An 18,721-nucleotide genomic window follows, 5' to 3' on the forward strand; every position below is an offset into this window, starting at 1 on the left:
TCATACATTGACCTGTTGAACCTCCTTGCATAGCTACTTATATTTTTTAATATATAAAGAAAAATTTAAACATAGGTTCTGGTTCAGAAGAAGACACATCAATGGGTAAGAGGGTTTTCCTGGGATCCTTTCCATTTCAAGTCTGCCTGCATCCAACTTACCTCCAAAAGTGATGAAGAATCCAGAGGCTGGTCTTGTAAATGGCTTTATGACTAGCAATTGCAATCAATTGTTCCCATTCAGTGGGATCGGGGCCTTTGCAGTCCTCTTCACCAAAGCAAGACCTCTTGATTTTGTCAAGGGGAAGTTCATTCATTCACTTTGAATGTCAGGTCATCAGAAATATAGTATAACAATGCAAACAAAGTCTTCCTCTGGTCCTGTCCCTTGTTTCACAGACAGGTCATCCCTTCCAAAACAGCTACTGTTCCAAGCTTTGTGCCTGTATCCTTTTGAGAGCTGTTATGTATAAGTAAGTGTTCTAATCTATGTGTGTGTACGTGTGTGTGTGTGTGTATATATATATATATATATTCACATATATGTATTTACATCCTCCCTTGCTTACAACGCTCTTGCATGTTTCTCTCATTTGTTGACTCTATATATGACACATTATTACACTCAGAGGTGCTTTGCTTTTTTAAAAATTATTTTCTCGTGTTTGTAGTAAAGAATATGTAAGAGATTTCTCAAAAAAAATAATACATCATTCCTTGAAATGTTTTAATTTTGACCTTATTCATGGCTTAAACTATCTCAAAACTTTCATTTAGTTAGCAAATTTTTTTCCGTGCTACCATGCACCAGGCAAGATGTTGGGTTTGATGTTGAGAATGTGAACTTTATACTCTAGTAGACAGAAATAAACAAGGAAATGAGATAGAAAGTTGAGTCCCCTGCTGTGAGGATGGGGTCTGTGGGGTTTAGAGGCAATTATCAGACAGAGCTTCAGAGAAAATAATGTTTTATTTACCATCTCATGTTACCTGAGCCGGGGGTAGGAAATCTGAGAGAGAAGAAAAGTGTCAGCCATGGAAAGAGCCAGCAGATGAGCATTCATAGTGGAGGGAAAGCTAATGCAAAGGCCGGGAGTGGGAAAGAGGCACACTCCTTAGGATACAAAGGATACCCAGGAGTCAGAAACCTCAGTGAGAGGAAGGGGATATGAAATACACTGGAGGAATAGGCAGGACCTATTTAAAACAACAACAGAAACCTCACTAGGTATTTCCCACAAAGACATACAGGAATTCTTCTTACACAAGAATTTTCTTTTACAGGGCTGGGAAGGTGGCTCAGTGGTAGATTGCTTGCCTTGCATGCATGAGGCCCTGGGTTTGATTCCTCAGCACCACATAAGCAAAAAGAAAAAAGCCGGAAGTGGTGCTGTGGCTCAGGTGGTAGAGTGCTAGCCTTGAGCTGAAGAGCTGAGGGACAGCGCTCAGGCCCCACGACCGGACCCAAATTTAAAAAAAAAAAAAAAAAAAAAAAGAATTTTCTTTTACAGATGGAGAAGCTGAGCAGCCAAAACAGAACCAATGCCAAAAGGCAAGCCATTCAAAAAACGGAGAGGCTGATAGCATCTCCAGGCTGGAAGGGCAAAGAGAAAGGGGGCGGAGGGGGGGGAGGCCAAAAATCTGAGGTCTCTGCTCAGGCCTATCAAGCACAGAAGCAGAATAATAAAGGTGACTGCCTTGTGCAAAAGCTGATGTCGTGGAGCACAGGGCCAAGGCTGGACCTGGAGGAGAAATGGGAAGAGAGAGGAAGATACACCCTCCCCTCTCCCATCTACCAAATTCCCACCAATGCCTCCCATTGGCTGAACCCAACAGGAAGCCTTAGAGCAAAGGATCCTGGGAAACGGAGTTTCTCACCCTGCAGCATGTAGGAACTAACCTGGAATGGTGCTACGGGGATCATATAGACACCATCCTACTTTAGCCCATACCTACAGTTAGCCCTAAAGCCATGGCCAGATTAAGTGTTTAATAAAAGCTTATTGAATTGCCTTTAAAAAAGCAACTGTTCTGGTTTATTTACTTTAATCATAATAACTATGATCATCCCACTCAAAGTCAGCATAATGTTCAACAGCCTCATCCACCTTACCCAATTATTGACTCTGCAGTTCCTTTAACTACTGGATGGGGGATTTATGTCACTGAAGGCACAGAGCCCCAAGCCCCTGGCTGTGCACTGGTAGGGGAATTGTGGATATGATTTGTGTGGTCTGCATACTTATCTCCATTTTAAAGGGCATGCCATACCACACACTCCCTGCCACTGGAAGGCAGATGGCACTCACACTAACTCTTGCATGTCCAAAAAAAGAGTAGCTGTTGCCATAGCAAACAGATGAGCATTTTGCTCATTCTACCTGGGCTCAGGTATTTTGAAGCCTGGCTCTGAAGTCTGGAGCAAATGTCCTGTTACACAGACTCAGTCCATGCAGAGATGAGGCAGCAGGCGATTTGCAGCTGGTTACTCCTGAATAACTGTTCCCTTCTCCTCTCTCACTCTGTAGGCTTGTGCCCCATAACCACCTCATACCAGCCATGGCTTTACATTCCTACCGTCATCTCCTTCATGATTTCAAAAAGGTTTAATTCTTTACTTGGTAGAAGATGTGAAATTCAACAAGCAAACTAAGCATAGTCTAGCCTGGGAAATGATGTAACAATTTTCATAGCGATTTATTAGCCAACCTGTATATTTCCAATGCCCTACCAATGTGGTCATAGCTCTGAAAAGCATGGTAGATTGACTCCATGGTCTGTCCCAGAACCCAAATCCCCCTTGAGGACTGAGCCAGACTCCTGCTGAGTGGACTCAACTGAGCTGCTTCCCATTGTCCAGTGCTTCCATGAAGTCATGTGACTCATTCATGTCTGGAGACCCAGGTGAGAGAGGGCAAGTGTGCATGCATGCCCTTTAAAATGGAGATATATGTGCAGACCAGGCAGAGGGCCTATGTGTGTCCACAATTCCCCTACCAGCTCACAAGCAGCTGCCATGAGCGTGCCTCCCACCCAAGTCAGAGAAAAGATGGAGGAGAAATACAGGCTTCCTCCTCTTGGAGGGAGAGACAGGAGAGGGTGGAGAGGACTCAACATGAATCCTCAGGTGTCTTCCCAGGTGAAAATTGCAAGCCTCAGCTCCTCACCCTTTTCTCCTCTTGCCCCCACAATCTAACCTGTCTTCTCTCTCCCTTACACATGCTTCTGGGGATCCCATCTCAAATAAATTGCTTGCGTAAGATTATAGAGAGCGCCTTTTGGCCAGAACCGCCATCTTCCAGTAATTTGCCAAAATGACGAACACAAAGGGAAAGAGGAGAGGTACTCGGTACATGTTCTCTAGACCCTTCCGGAAACATGGAGCTGTTCCTTTGGCCACGTACATGAGAATCTACAGGAAGGGTGATGTTGTAGACATCAAGGGAATGGGTACTGATAAAAAAGGAATGCCCCACAAATGTTATCATGGCAAAACTGGAAGAGTCTATAATGTTACCCAGAATGCTGTTGGCATTGTTGTGAACAAGCAAGTTAAGGGCAAGATCCTTGCCAAGAGGATTAATGTGCTAATTGAGCATATTAAACACTCTAAGAGCCGAGATAACTTCCTGAAACGAGTGAAAGAAAATTACCAGAAAAAGGAAGCCAAAAAGAACGGAACTTGGGTTCAATTGAAGTGCCAGCCTCTCCACCCAGAGAAACACATTTTGTGAGAACCAACAATAAGGAGCCTGAGCTATTGGAACCTATTCCCTATGAATTCATGGCCTAAAAGATGTTAAAAACAAAGACTGCTGGACTATAAAAATGACCTTGAATAAAAGTGTGGCGTATCTTCCCAAAGAAATCTGTAAAGCAAACTATCTCTCAGTTCATTTTTATTATATCTTTGCCATTTAATATTTTTCTTGAAAATAAAAAAGATGAGAAGTTTAGAGTACAAAAAAAAAATAAAAAAGATTATAGAGAGCTCAGCTCTAAACCAAGAGACAAAGACTTGTTCTGAGGGGAGGCTGCGCTGTGACACCAGTCTGAGCTAGGGAGAAGCATGAGGTAAAAGAGTGAAGGAGAGGCTAGGAAGAAGGAATATCACATGCTGAGTTTCTGAGCATGCACAGCCAACTTTCTCCTAGGCCTGTCCCCCAGGCCATTCGCATCTCTCCAGATGGCAGTTGGTTCCCTACAGTGGGTGGCTCTGATAACATTTGAGACTGGATTATTCTTTGTCATGGAAATGCATCCCTGACCTCTACCTACTAATGCCAGTAACATCTTGAGTCATGTCAACCAAAAAGTCTCCAGACGTTGTCAACTATCACAGAGGTGGGACAGATTTATCTCGTGAGAGACTGGAGTGAAGAACTGTGAAGGACGAGTGAGCTCCTGAAGAGGGAGAGATGGCTGTTGCTCTATTCTCCTTCCTTTGTACATCCACAGACACATCCATTTCCAAGTGTGTCTCAAAGCCAGTGTCCAGGGCCTGCGGAAGTGGTCTTCAGGGAACAGATACAATGAAGAGTAGGCAGGATTGTCCTGAACTTCTTGACAATGTCCACTAGATGACGCCATTGCAATGCTGTATTCAGGACAAGGGATGAGCCTAGGATTCTCTGGTTTGGAGAGGAAGGTGAAGAATTTGATGTCAGAAGACTTTCATAGTTGAACTCTTGCCCACCTCCTCTAACAGCTGCACTGTTCCCAGGAGAATTTGACAGCCAGTCAAGTCCTATGAGCTGGCTCTCAGCAACCTTGAGTTCTAGTACTCACTTCCTTATCTGTAAAATGGGAGTGCTAACTGCATTGAATGAGATGCATGAGAAGAGGTGTACTACCCAGGTGTACAACCCAGCTAACATGAGCAATCTTCAGGATGAAGTTTTTGCATGCTAGACCCTGCAGCACAGGAAAAAGGCATAAAGAAAATCACCGTTTTTCTCTCTAGAGCTCAATATTTGCTTCTCAGGAATGACACTGACATCTCTGATATCATGAGATATCTATGGCATGCTCAGGATGTCAAGATCAAGTTAAAACAAGAGCTTTAAGCTTTGTACTTATTGTTATAAAAACTATGAGCCAGCCACTGTTGGCTCACGCCTGTAATCCTAGCTACTTGGGAGACAGAGATGGGGACAATTGCACTTTGAAGCCACTGCATTTAATTTAATTAGTGTACTAAATATGGTTTCTTTTGAATTCATCATATCTTCCCACCTTTGCAAAACTGAAAAGTCCCCAGTCTGACCATTGTAAATTGGAGGCAGTCTATAAATTACCCTAACACGTACAATTCTAGTTCACAAGAAATAGTTCATGAACCAGGGCACTGGTGGCTCATGCCTGTAATTCTAACTACTCAGGAGGCTGAGATTTAAGGATTGTGGTTCAAAGCCAGCCCAGTCAGGAAAGTCCATGAGACTCTTATCTCCAATTAACCACTAGAAAACCAGAAGTGGCGCTGTGGCTCAAGTGGTAGAACTGAAGATTTCAGAGACAACACCAAGGCCCAGAGTTCAAGCCCCACAACCAACAAAAAAAGAGACAAAGAGAGGAAGGAAGGAAGGAAGGAAGGAGGGAGGGAGGGAGGGAGGGAGGGAAGGAAAGGAGGAAAGAACTCATGAATTTAGGTTTTAAAGAACCAACACTAGCCAAATATATACACTTTAAAACCAATGAATTCAAAGTACCAACATTCATTTAACATGCTAGATTTTTTAAAAAATTTTGCTAGATTGTTTTGGGGTGAAGCTAAATTGTCCATATTTAAATTTAAGTAGAAAGATTTAGCTTTTCACCATGCTTTCCTGTCCATTTTGCTGCTAAGAATGATGAATCAGCCAGGTGCTGGTGACTCATGCCTGTAATCCTAGATCCTCGGGAGGCTGAGATCTGAGGATCATAGTTTGAGGCCAGTTTGGGCAGGAAAATACATGAGATTATTATCGCGTTAACCAGCAAACATTCAGAAGTAGAGTTGTTGTTCAAGTGATAGAGCACTAGTCTGGAGAACAAAAAGCTCAGGGACAGCAACCAGGCCCTGAGTTCAAGCCCCAGTACTTGTACCCTTCCCCTCTCCCCATCCCCATCCCCCCAAAAAAAACTGGCTTTTTTTTTTGTCGGTTGTGGGGCCTGAACTCTGGGTCTGGGCACTGTCCCTCAGCTCTTCAGCTCAAGGCTAGCCCTCTACCACTTGAGCCACAGCGCCACTTCTGGCTTTTTCTGCTTATGTGGTGCTGAGGAATAGAACCTGGGGCCTCGTGCATGCGAGGCAAGCACTCTACCATTGAGCCACCTTCCCAGCCCCAAACCTGACATTTCTTACTCAGCAAACAAAATTGCAAATATGGCAGTACAGAGGAAACGTCAGAGCTTCTAAGTGAGATGCAATTAGAAGCAGCTAAGGGTTCCTGTCTCCCAACCTCACTGGCTTATAGATGAGCAGAGACTTCCGACAACTCATGTTCTTGATGCCACAGGACAAGAGCAGCCAAGGAAACTGCCATTACAACTTGCTTTTCTCATGTTCTAACTTTGGCTTTGAGCATCGTTTGGAGCCTTGGTGGGAAAGGTTGAAGAGGTCTCTAGATCAACTTGGGAAAGTGCTTTCCCTACTTTGCAGTTTCTTTCAAGGGTGGACCTGTAAGCAGGTCAATGATCCATTATGGAAGCCAGCCAGACCCAGAGAGAGGTGGTAAGGAGAACACGACCTGGAGAGAAAAGAATTAAAAGAATGTTACACTCATTTGCTCACCCATTGTTTTTTAATACATTAGTCACCTTGACAGTGCTAAAAAGAATTTTTCAAGAGCCTAAGTTTAAAAGGTAAGCAACGTGTCCAAATAAAATGTTCAGAGTCATGGACACTGGATTTTCACTGCTATTCACTGCTACATTTCACTGGATTCCACCGCCAGGGTGGGATGGGGATCTGACTGTCGCCCTCTTCCTCCAGGGTAGCTACAAGGCTCTCCCTGATGAGAAGGTGTTTTGCTCTTCAAGTGGCCAAGGCAGGGAGAGCCTCCCCAGACAGTCTCTCCAGCTGTTCCATGCTGACTTGCCAAACCTAGTTAAGCACATTCATGCCTAGCCTGAGACAATAAAAATAGCACATGCCAATCTCATCCAAAGCACTTCTGCATTTGACAATAAACATTCAATATCTGAAACAATTGGTAAGTGCTTATGCTTTCCAATGCCTGACCTTTTTTAATGTTCAAAGTGTTTCTGCCAATAATTGAGACCACGTTAGCCTACTAGGTGATGGGAGACACATCTTTTGTGCCTAAATGACATTGAGTTAGCCACTGGGCCTGTCTATAAGGACATTCTAATAGTCTAGCTCCAGCCAAAGCCCTTCAGTGATAAATAATTCCCATATATTGCTTTGAATTGGCTTTTTAAAAAAAACCAGTCCTGGGGCTTGAATTCAGAGCCTGGGCACTATTCCTGAGCCTTTTTGTGCTTAAGGCTAGCACTCTACCACTTGAGCCGCCGCACCACTTCTGGCTTTTTCTGAGTAGTTTATTGGAGATAAAGAGTCTCATGGACTTTCCTGCCCAGGCTGGCTTCAAACCATGATCCTCATATCTCAACCTTCTGAGTAGCTAGGAATACAGGTGTGAGCCACTGGCCTCCAGCTTGGACTGGCTTCTTAGACTGCAAAAGCTTCTTGATCCAGCCCAAGAAACTCCTTTATAGGTTTTGGTCTTAGCATCTCTGAGCATAGAACTACCTGGATTAACATCCTCTGTAAATCTTTTAGGTTGTAGCAATCCTGTCTCAATCATTCATTATGCTGAGGCATGTTGGTTGATAATCTTACCCAAAGTTTCCACTGAGCTCTAAGGTTCCATTAGTGTTTTAACTCCTCTATTATTACTAAAAACAAAACTGTCATATTGAAGTTTTCTTGGAAACAAAGCGAGGAAGTGATCATATTCACAGCCAGCTGGAGGGCTAATGAAGGCCATCTGTGTTTGGTCTCCAGAAAGCCAGGGCACTAAGGGAACCTCACCTTCACCCCCAAAGTCTCCACCTTCTCTCCCTGCAAGTCCTGTTGTGAGTTTGAAGAGGAAATGGATAGAATGTATTTCATAGTTCAAATGAGTGGACATGGGAGGATTCAAAATAACATTGCCATATGCCAGTGGCTCATACCACTAAGTAATCTTAGCTACTCTGGAGGCTGAGATGGAAGACACTTAGGCGGGAAAGTCTGTGAGACTCTTATCTCCAATTAGCCACTAAAATGCTGGAATCAGAGCTGTGGCTCAAGTGGTAGAGCATTAGCCTTGAGCAAAAAATAAAATAAAATAAAAGCTCAGGAACAGCACCCAGGCCCTAAGTTCAAGGACTAGACCACCATAAAATAAAATTAAATATGTTGCTACAGCCAACATGAAAAGACAGAACTTTTATTTTCTTCCTGAATAACTAAAGAAAATTTAAATAGAGACAAACGATACCTTCTGTCATTTTTTAAATGCTGCTCCAAAGTATATAGAAAAGTTTCACCTTGGGGTTGAAAATGAGAAGTGTAGACCTTGTGACCAGTATCATTCCAACATCCTGAAATGTTTTCCTCCAATGCATAACAAAAGGCAAGAATTTCTTTTTTTTAGTAAGTTTTTTTATTGTGAAAATACTGTACAGAGAGGTTACAATTACATGAGCAAGGTAATGAGTACATTTCTTATCAAGCATTGTTGCCTCCTTTGTTTTTCTCCTACCATCCCTTCCCTCCCATCTCCATAACTATACTCCCCCGCACCCCCGCACCTCCCCCCCCCGCCCTCCCTCCCCCCCACGACCCCCCCCCCGCCTAAATTGTAAATTTCGTTTTTCGAAATAACGTCTTGTACATCTCATTGTGGCAATGGGTCCACCTGTATCCCTATTTAAACAATCTGTTTTTCCCTTCCCCTCCCCAAATTATACCAACATCAAATACGTGAAAACAGGGGTTATACTGTGAGGGAGGGACATACAAAGCAACAAAAATTCACGTGGTAAAAAGGCAAGAAAAAAGTCATTTAGAACATTTTCAGCTAGTATCTGGGAGAAGATAGATTTTCTTGAGTGGCTGTGTGTTCAGAGTTTCCACAGTGTATTCATTAAAATGAATACAAGCCACGGTGATAATGATGTCATAAACAGAAGTTCATACCTAATTTAAATGAAGTCCAAAATGAGCCTGCCAGGTGATGGGGATTCACAGCCTTCTACATGTTGGTTCAGTTATATTCGGTAAGTAGCTCCAACCACAAGACAGAGGAAGAAGAAAGAGATGGATGGGAAAAAGCTTAATCCAACCAGCCAGCACACAGTACATATCTCCTGTGCCCATGTTGCATTGGTTGACATCAGTCACATGATCACACCTAACTACAAAAGAGGCTAGGAGCTTCACAGATGGCCACTAATGAATGATTTCCCCCATAATAATGGGAGTTATTGTCACATCCCAACTGGGAGGTTCTATGGCATTTCATTTCTAGGGCGATTTGGAAGAAGATCTGTTTGCCTGCCCAAATCACTTCCCATATAAAACCAATGAACAAATGGACACACTGTCCCTAGGCTCATACTAAGAGTTAATTGCCTTGAGAAAAAGCAAGCTACCATTGTTCCCATTGGGACTTTACTTGAAATTGAATAGTTCTGACATACTCAATGAATGGTTTGAGACTAAGGTAACATCTATTTCCATGCATGTTCTCCTGTGTCATATTTCCATACCTATTGATATATTTTCCCAGAATATGAGAGTGTATACAATTGAAAAATAGAAGTCTTTTTTTTTTTGGGGGGGGGGGAGATCATGAGGCTAGAACTCAGGGCCTGAGAACTATGCCTGAGATTTTTGCTCAAGGCTAGTATTCTACCACTTTGTAGTCTTTTTTTTTTTTCTGTCGGCTGTGGGGCTTGAACTCTGGGCCTGAGCGCTGTCCCTCAGCTCTTCAGCTCAAGGCTAGTGCTCTACCACTTGAGCTACAGTGCCACAGGCTATTCTACCACTTTGAATCACAGCTCCACTTCTTGTTTTCTGGAGGTTAATTGGAGATAAGAGTCTCAAGGACTTCCTTATCTGGGCTGGCTTTGAACCACTATCCTCAGATCTAAGTCTCCTGAGTAGCTACGATTACAGACCTGGGCCACTAGTGCACAGCTAGAACACAGTCTTAGATGCTAATTCATACTACATAGTGACTAGCAAGAAAAAGGTGTGCATATTCTAGGCTCTCACTATGAGAAAAGTCTACAAAGAAAGACCAGAACAAAGCCATCATAGGAGCTTAATAGCCAACATAGCAGAGCTTGTGATCACAAGCTATTTGTGAGCCTGGTATCAGAAAGAATTTTGTTGAGAGTTATTTTTAAAAATTATTTAGTGGGCCAGGCACCAGTGGCTCATACCTGTAAGCATAGCTACTCAGGAAGTTGAGATCTGAGGATTTCTGTTCAAAGCCAACGTTGGCAGGAAAGCCTCTTACTTCCACTTAACCACCAAAAAGTGGAGCTGTGATTCACATGGTAGAATAGAAGCCTTGAATGAAAAGGCTCAGGTACAGTGCCCAAACCCTGAGTTCAAGCCCTAGAACTGGCACAAAACAAACCAAAACAAAAAAAAATAATAGACAAAGTAAGCTCCAAATAGAACAATCTTACTATGTGTGTATTTGCTCAGGATCAGGCAGTAGACAAAACCCAAGCTGGTCCTATTCTCATGTGCTCAGTGGAAAGAAATGGACATTGTTTAGGGGGCCAGACATTAGCAGAGGAAGGGGTTGTCCACGTTTCAGTTAATAGGGAATCCCAGGTTATTGGGATTCTGAAGGGCAGCACTTCAAAGAGGTCTGACTCCGTTTTGTTTTTTAGGAAGTGCAACAGAGGAAGAATTCTTCAAGTTGGCCTTAAATCTTCCAGAAAGAAGAGCAATATACCATCAATCTGCCAGGAGGAAAATAACTCCTACCTTTTAGCTTAGCTTGTCATTGAAAGACGAAGTCGTGTATGGGAAAAGTCAACGCAACTCTTCCCTTCTGGATGGTATGTGTCAGGTGTGAAGCTTGCCAGTCTCCAGCCAGGTCTGGCTTTGAAATCGGCAGCTGAGAGGAAATCAGCCTCTGCGAGGTGCTGCTGGAAGCTGGATGCTTCCCGCAGGGAGAATCCACATCCCTCCTGCCTGTGGCTCTTCTCCCTTGGGATGGGGATTGCCCACCTGTGTCCAGCCTGCCCAGTGTCCCCACCCTGCAGAGGACCTGTGGGACAGCTGCAGGGAAAGCAAGCCAGGAAACTCCTGCCACCCCCAGGGGGCCTTTGCATCACAAGGGGACATTATTTCCTTGGCTGCCAGGCTCTGTTTGCTGAGACCCCAGGGGACTGATGAGGTAATAATCTGGGGACCTGGAGGACCCATGAGCCTGCTTGAGGAGCTACCTATGTGTCTACAAACAGCCAGAGCTAGGGGAACAAAATTGCCCAGGCAACACTAGACCTAGCCCAGTACAGAGGAGGCATGTAGGTTGGAGATCTAATATGTGGTTATGGTTCCTTAGCAGTACGCATTAGGGGTCTGTCTCCAGCTCTGGAGCCAGAAGTGTGCCTTTGCCAGGGTGTGTATCCATAGGAAATTATGTCCTTCTATGGAATCCCCAGTGTGGTGCGCTGAGCAAGCATAGCAGGACCTCAAGGGTCTCAGCCATTTCTTCACACAGGGCTCAATTCCTCCCTAGTGGAAGATCTGGCCTTTTCGAGATCAATCTAGAAACGGTCAACAACAACTAGGCCAGTTACTTGGATTACTCAAAACCACAAGCATCAGCTGGAAGGGTGCTGTGTTTTATAGCTTAAAGTAGGAGCATGACTGCAGTCAGACTTGATGCCAGGGGCTGCCAGCAGTGAATGTGGGTTGTCAGAGGACAAGACAGGAAGCAGAGGGGGCTGTCTCAGGGTCTGGATGGGCAGTCATCCACAGGGGACAGCATCCCCCTCTGTTCCCTTTCCTCCTGAACTGATTCTGGGCAGCACTGGGGAAGGGGGAGGGGGAAGCTGCTGAGAGCTGTCATCGGAAGCCCAGCTCAACTCACACTTCTAAATGCACCCCACGGTCCAGATGTGCAAACATCTGTAATGAGGAGCTCTTCTCAGTAGGCATCACAAACACCTGTGCTCGCTTCCAGATGGCAGGGACCGTATTTTATTTTTGCTTCCACACTGGCTTGCATATACCTCAAGCCCAATAATCATTTGCTGAATAAAAAATGTTAATGTTCACTCTTAGTGAAAGCAAAACTTCAGTGACTACAACCATCAGAATAAGTGTTAGTGTACGTTCTGAGCACCTTATTGCAGATCCTTGTAACAGCTTCTCTCGTCCTTGAATTCAAGTTCCAGGGGCATTTCTTGGCCATGATCTGGTCAGTCATATGAGCTGGCTCTGGTTCCTACAAGGGGCCTGACTGACTCAGGAATCTTGTCCTAACTCACAGGCTGTGCCTAAGGTGGGGCTCTACAGATGCCAGTCCAGTGATGCTAGGATGTGGCTTCCCCTCAGTGCCCTCCCTGTACGGAGTGCTCAGACACTAGGGTGTCCTTCTCAGTGTTGCCATTACCAAGAGCCAAGGCTTTACCTGGTCTGACCAGCCAAAGGGATCCAAAGCATACATCTTCAGGTTCAATGATGCTTTGCTTTGGAGAATTTCAGTTCTAAGAGATCATAATTTTGCTACCTGTCTTTCTGGCAAAGTTTTCAGAAGTCAGGTAAAAAATCATCTTTGTAACAATGTTAGAGGAAATCTGGTACCACTGGCTATCAAGAGGGGTGTCTTCTTATTTAAGAAATAAGTATTGTGGCTATACATTGAGTTCATTGAAGCTTTCAAGGAAACAGATGGTCAGATGGAAAAAGGGCCTGAAAGGAACCAACAGTTCCACTGGCTCCCACAGCACCTCCTGCAGGCGAAGCAGTGGAATCCATTCAACTATGTAGAAAGGTGAGATCAATAGTCTTCTCCCTACCAGGTGCTCTGCTTTTTGTCCTTTCTGGTCCAGGGCAGTCACAAGGGGGATGAATCTTGCCACACAGACCACAGAGCTGATCCATTGAGTAAAGTCCCATAAAGCCAAGAAGATTTTTTCAAAATACAAGAGCTGCCGCTGCTTAATTCAACCCACAGAAGGTATTGCTCAAGAAAGGAGACGCACAAAATGACCATGACATAAATGTAGAGAACACTGGAAGAAAGATACGACTATCCCACTCACTGAAAGTGTCAGTGAGCATCACCAAATAACGGAGGCAAGAATTCTATAACAAGTCATCTGATAATTTGGCGCATACACTTGCAAATGGTGCTTTGTTTTATTGTTTTATTTATTTATTTATTTATTTATTTATTTACTGGGACTTGAACTTAGGATCTCACATTTTGTTCAGCTTTTTCTACTCACAACTGGCAGTCTACGTAGCTTGAGCCATACCTCCAGTTCCAACCAATGGTCAAGTTAAAGCTCTGTCCCCTTAAATTTAGGAAGCATTTTGAGATGTCATGGCCCATCAGATATGTCAACATTAGATATGTGGTCATGTAGATCTCATTCAGTTGCCAACATACGGGTCCTTCATGTCATGAAGACTCTTAGATGGCTTCCAGAGGCCACTGAGTGACTCTAAAGACTTCTAGGGGAGCTTTACTGCTGTAACACATTTTGCAGAGAACTTTCTGAATGTCCTCATGCATGAGTTTTCTGGAAAGGGATGATGTTAACATTTAACAACCTGTGATGCTTGTTCCCTACTTCCTGGAGTGTAGCCTTAAGAAAGGTTACACCCTCATTTGTTTTGTTTGTTTTGAAAATGATATTCCTTTCAGAGGATAACAAGATTAGAGCTGACTTAGCCACTCTTCCTAACACAGCCAGCCACTTGTTGATTGTTTCTAATTAGCAGCTCCTCCAGGACCCCCTTTAGAATTTGTTGCTCCCCAAGAGGCAATGGTTACCCACAGGAAGTCCCAGGGGTAGAGGGGGGAGGGGAAGAGATATTCACTAGTAGTTTTGAAATGATGTAAGAATGAAAATTCTTTTTAAGGGCTAGGGAATATTTGTATTTGCCACCTCTGGATTACAGGAAAAATGTCACCAATTCTATAATATTTTGAAATAGGTATGAATTTGTCAAATCTGTTTAAACAGGAATTCTGCTTTCACGTGGTACACTCACTGAATAATTTGTTCTTCAATCCATTTTAAGACATGTTTGTTTTACACTTTCTATAATATGGATGGGCTACTGTGAACTGATGACACTTTAGCTATTATGCTCATAAATGAATGGCAGTGTGATATATCTAGGGTCATCGAAACAATGTTGGTATTCTAAATTCAATGAGATACATTGGTAGGAAGTAGAACATTTACTCAGCCACTAGCCATATTTGGTATGGTTTGAGCGGTCTTAGAAAGGATTTCAGCTTCTCCCTAGGAATCCTCCACCTCAAGGACAGGAAATTACCACTCTGGTATATCCAGCATTTAAATTCACCAATCAGGCATGGGTAGATGTAACAAAGTTAACAGTCTTCCTCTGAGACTTTTGTACCTGGTACATTCTGTCTCTGGTTGCTCTGGAAGACTCTGGGGTTAGAAGATTGCTATGTTCCTCCAACAGAATGTCACTTATCCCCCAGAGTTCTCTGCTTCCAGCAGCAAGATCAACCACCACTGCTTAGCTGTGCTGTCTTACAGAGCCACTGTGTATCTGTCTCCATGTTCAGAAAAGTAGCAAACCTGCAGCAAACTCTATCCAAGAGCTTACCTATTTCCCTGATGACAAGTTGAAGCAGTTGGAGAAGAAAATAGGATGCCACACTGTGAGACCCTCCCCCCACCCCACTAGAGGGTTCTGGGAATTTCAGAAAAGGGTTTAAACTTGGACAAGTGTAATAGTTTAGCTGGCTGTTAGAGGATGGAATCTAAATCCAAACAAAAGAAGAAAATAAGGGCTGGGGGTGGAGCTCAGTAGGAGAGTGCTTACCTTACTTAGCATGCTCTAGCACCTGTTCCTTCCCAGGGACCACAACAAAATTCAACAAAATTATAAAAAAAAGATTCTACCTCTTTCTCCGTAAGAATAATCATATCTTTAAAAACAGGGGTTAATTGGACATCCACTATCTTCTAGCGGTTTCTCATCCTCAACTCTGCCCTCGTGAGACAGGGCCACAACCCTCTCACTGTGACAGCAAGAACTGACCCACAGGCTGTATGGCTCGAGTCCGTGACTGTTACAAGGACCCTACACAAGCCTAGGAAGGACATTAGGACCCACTAAGTAACAAGGAAGAAGGTATTTCACAAAGGGGAGGAAATAAAGCCCAATGTTAAAAGTAATCATGTAGGTCAATTTCTATTATATTACCTTGGGTAAATAAGCCAGACTCTCTGAGCTTCAGTTTTCTCAACTGTATATAGAATGGAGACACTATTGTTTGTCTCATTGTATTCATTCCCAATAGTAAATTACACAATTAAAATTAAGCAATGTAGCCAGGCACCTGTGGCTCATGTCTATAATCTTAGCTACTCAGGATGCTCGTATCTGAGGATTGCAGTTCAAAGCCATCCCACGCAGGAAACTCCATGAGATTCTTACCTCCAATTAACTACCAAAAAGCCAGAAATTGAGCTGTAGCTCAAAGTGGTGAAGTGCTAGACTTAAACAAAAGCTCAAAGACAACACCCAGGCCCTGAGTTTAAGCCCTAGACATATACATACAAAAAAAAAAAAAAGGTAAAGCTGGGTGCCAATAACTCACATCCTAGAAGTCAGGAGGCTGATATCTGATGACTGTAGTTTGAAGCCAGACTGGGCAGGAAGAGTCCATGAGACTCTTATCTCCAATAACCTACTAAAAATGTCAGGCATTGTGGTTCAAGTGGTAGAGTGCTAGCCGTGAGCAAAAGAAGATCAGGAACAGTGCTCAGGACTGGCACTCTGACACTAAAGAGAAAGAGACAAAGAAAAAGAGAAACAGAGGGGGGGAAGAGGAATGGAGAAGGGAAGAAAAAGTAAAGGAAGGGAGAAAGAAAGGGAGGGAGGGAAGGAAGGAAGGAAGGAAGGAAGGAAGGAAGGAAGGAAGGAAGGAAGGAAGGAAGGAAGGAAGAGCTGGTACCAAGAGGCTCACTCCTGTAATCCTAGCTACCCAAGGAGACAGATCTGAGGATCATGGTTCAAAGGAAGTTCGCTTGGGCAGACTAACTCAGAAAGTCATCTACCACTAACTAACCAGCAAAAACCAAGAAAAGGTGTGGCTCAAGTGGCAGAACACCAACATAGAGCAAAAAAAGTTAAGCAAGGCTGTGAAGCCCTGAGTCCAAGACCCAATATGAACATGTGTATATGCACACACATACAGGGCTGGGGGGCGGGGAGAAGAAGTAATTACTACTTATTTATTAGTCTCCAGCAAAGAGTTGTGTGTCCATAGGAAAGAGATTTTTTTTTACAGGACATCTTGTTGATTAGGATCCATAATCTTTGTGGTTCTCACCCCAGATTCCTTCATGAGCTTGGAAAGAGGTTGAGTTTACGATGAGTGGCAATGATGCGCCTCAGCTGTGGCCAACCTGCCTCGAAGAGGTCTGCCTTTCTCCTCACCTGCCAAATGGATCTCAAGAAATGAACCTTAGAGTCATGCAGATCTTGTTTAAAAAACCCGCATGTCTGGATCCCCCCTCCCCTAATTAACTATATTTGAATGGTTTAGAATGAAGCCAGCTATCTAGGGGCTTTGCCCAGAAAATATGCTATTTACCAAACACTCAAAAAATGGCTCTCCTGGGCTGGGAAGGTGGCTCAGTGGTAGAGAGCTTGCCTTGCAATGCATGAGGCCCTGGGTTCGATTCCTCAGCACCACATAAGCAGAAAAAGCCGGAAGTGGCACTGTGACTCAAGTGGTAGAGCACTTGTCTTGAGCTGAAGAGCTGAGGGACAGTGCCCAGGCCCAGAGTTCAGGCCCCACAACCGGCGAAAAAAAAATAAAAAAATAAATAAATGGCTCTCCTTCCTCCTGGGCTCCAGGTGAGGACAATGCAAGGGAACTGAGGCAGGGGAAGCCGCGCCAGTTACTTCCATTGAGGGAACCTATTTTCTCTGCAGGACCATTTGGGTGTTTAGGACATCAGTTGCAGGGAATACATGATTCTCAATACAGGCAGCTGGCTGCAGAAAGCCAATGAGAAACATTGAAGAAACCTGGATGTCTGTCTCTTCCCAGCTCAAATGATTCTGTGGCCTTTTGTGCCCAGTCGAGAGGACTTTTCCCAACTCTGCTCTGCCAGGACCTGACCTGCTGCCTCCAGATTTCAGACAGAGTGAAAAAGCTTTCCCCCCTCCAAGGGTCAGAGAGGAAAAAGAGGTGACTAGACCAGAAGACCAGAAAGTAGAGATCCATCTCCGGATTGGTTTCCTTTATATTGCCCTTTGGGGAGGGGGGAGAATGTGTTCATTTTTGTACATGGTTTTGTCTTTTCTGAATGCTTTTCTTCCCTAACTTAATGGCTTGAAAAGTAAACCACACTCCTTCCTCCAAATTCAATACCTATTTGTCAAATCAGGACTGCTGGCAGGGCAAAGAGGAAATAGCCTTAGTTCTGACAAATGTTGGTATCTTCCAAATTTCATTCACTAATTCACTCATTTATTCATTCACTAATACCCCACCTCTCTCTCTCTCTCTCTCTCTCTCTCTCTCTCTCTCTCTCTCTCTCTCTCTCTCTCTCTCTCTCTCTCTCTCTCTCTCTCTCTCCCCCCCCCCCCTCCCTTATGATGCTGGATTTGAAGTCAGAGTCTTGCACTTATTAGGTAAGCCCTCTACCTCTTAACCACACCTCCAGCCTTGCTTTTTTGCTGATTATTTTGAAGGTAGATTCTCACCGATTTTTTTTTCTGCCCAGGCTGGCTTTGAACAGCAGCCCTCCAGCTATCAGCCTCCCGAGAAGCCAGAATTTCAGGTGTGAGCCACCAGTACATGGCTCATCATATATCTTCTTAATAGTCTTGAATTTGTGCTTAGGTCACTCTCTTATTTGTACTTCCTGGATAGCTGGAATGATATTGTAGTCACTCTTTTATAAGCTAAGATGGAATCTCTCGGACTTTTGTGAAGGCTGACCTCAAATCTTGATCCTCACAATCTCAGCCTCCCCAGCCCCTAGTACTATAAAAGTAGGCCCTCATACCTGGCTTCCAGCATCTCACGTTTTACCAGAAGTCTGACATTGCCTAAGATTTGGAACTGGTCCTCTGTTTAGAGGGTACCACTGTTCGGTCCGTATGCAGGAGTTTTTCTCTGTTTTTGAGTGTATGCATGTGTCTACCAAGGGACTAAAGTCAGAGAAACTCCTTGGAGAACATTCACTTGGAGAAATTCTACCTTGAGGCAAACTTACACAATGGGCTATGGAGAATGAGCTACAGGGTCCTCCTTCTTCTAGGAACTAATTTGGGGAACTGACTGAATGCCAAAGGCTGCCCAGGTGCAGGAGCCATGAGTTAAGAGATGCTCACGAAATGAGCTTGTAGGACCTACTCTTTTGTCCTGTACTACTTGCACTGTTTTGTGCTATTCCTTCTGACAGAAAATTGAGACTGAAAAACCAAGCAAGGGGCAATTTAATAAGAACTCTTTTGAGACTTT

General features: G+C 43.9%; 1 protein-coding gene and 1 long non-coding RNA gene across 3 annotated transcripts; one reads left to right on the forward strand and one right to left on the reverse strand.

The window, feature by feature from the left end:
- Positions 1-3,286: 3,286 nt before the first annotated feature.
- On the forward strand, positions 3,287-3,733 carry LOC138817209 (large ribosomal subunit protein eL21-like). The gene has a single exon (XM_070007619.1). The coding sequence runs from the start codon at positions 3,314-3,316 to the stop codon at positions 3,731-3,733; it is 420 nt and encodes a 139-aa protein (XP_069863720.1). The 5' UTR covers positions 3,287-3,313.
- Positions 3,734-4,340: 607 nt separating this feature from the next.
- On the reverse strand, positions 4,341-11,280 carry LOC138817210 (uncharacterized). 2 transcript variants are annotated; one of them, XR_011368779.1, is made up of 3 exons: positions 10,996-11,280; positions 6,445-6,727; positions 4,341-4,630 (listed from the first exon to the last, which is right to left on the reverse strand). It is a non-coding gene; the product is annotated as an uncharacterized lncRNA (long non-coding RNA). The 2 variants fall into 2 exon arrangements; XR_011368778.1 differs by having other exon boundaries at positions 6,440-6,727.
- Between the last annotated feature and the right edge of the window lie 7,441 nt (positions 11,281-18,721).

Source organism: Dipodomys merriami, unplaced genomic scaffold (assembly GCF_024711535.1).
Source record: "Dipodomys merriami isolate MVZ:Mamm:240054 unplaced genomic scaffold, mDipMer1.0.p SCAF_7, whole genome shotgun sequence".
Taxonomy (NCBI): Eukaryota; Metazoa; Chordata; class Mammalia; order Rodentia; family Heteromyidae; genus Dipodomys; species Dipodomys merriami.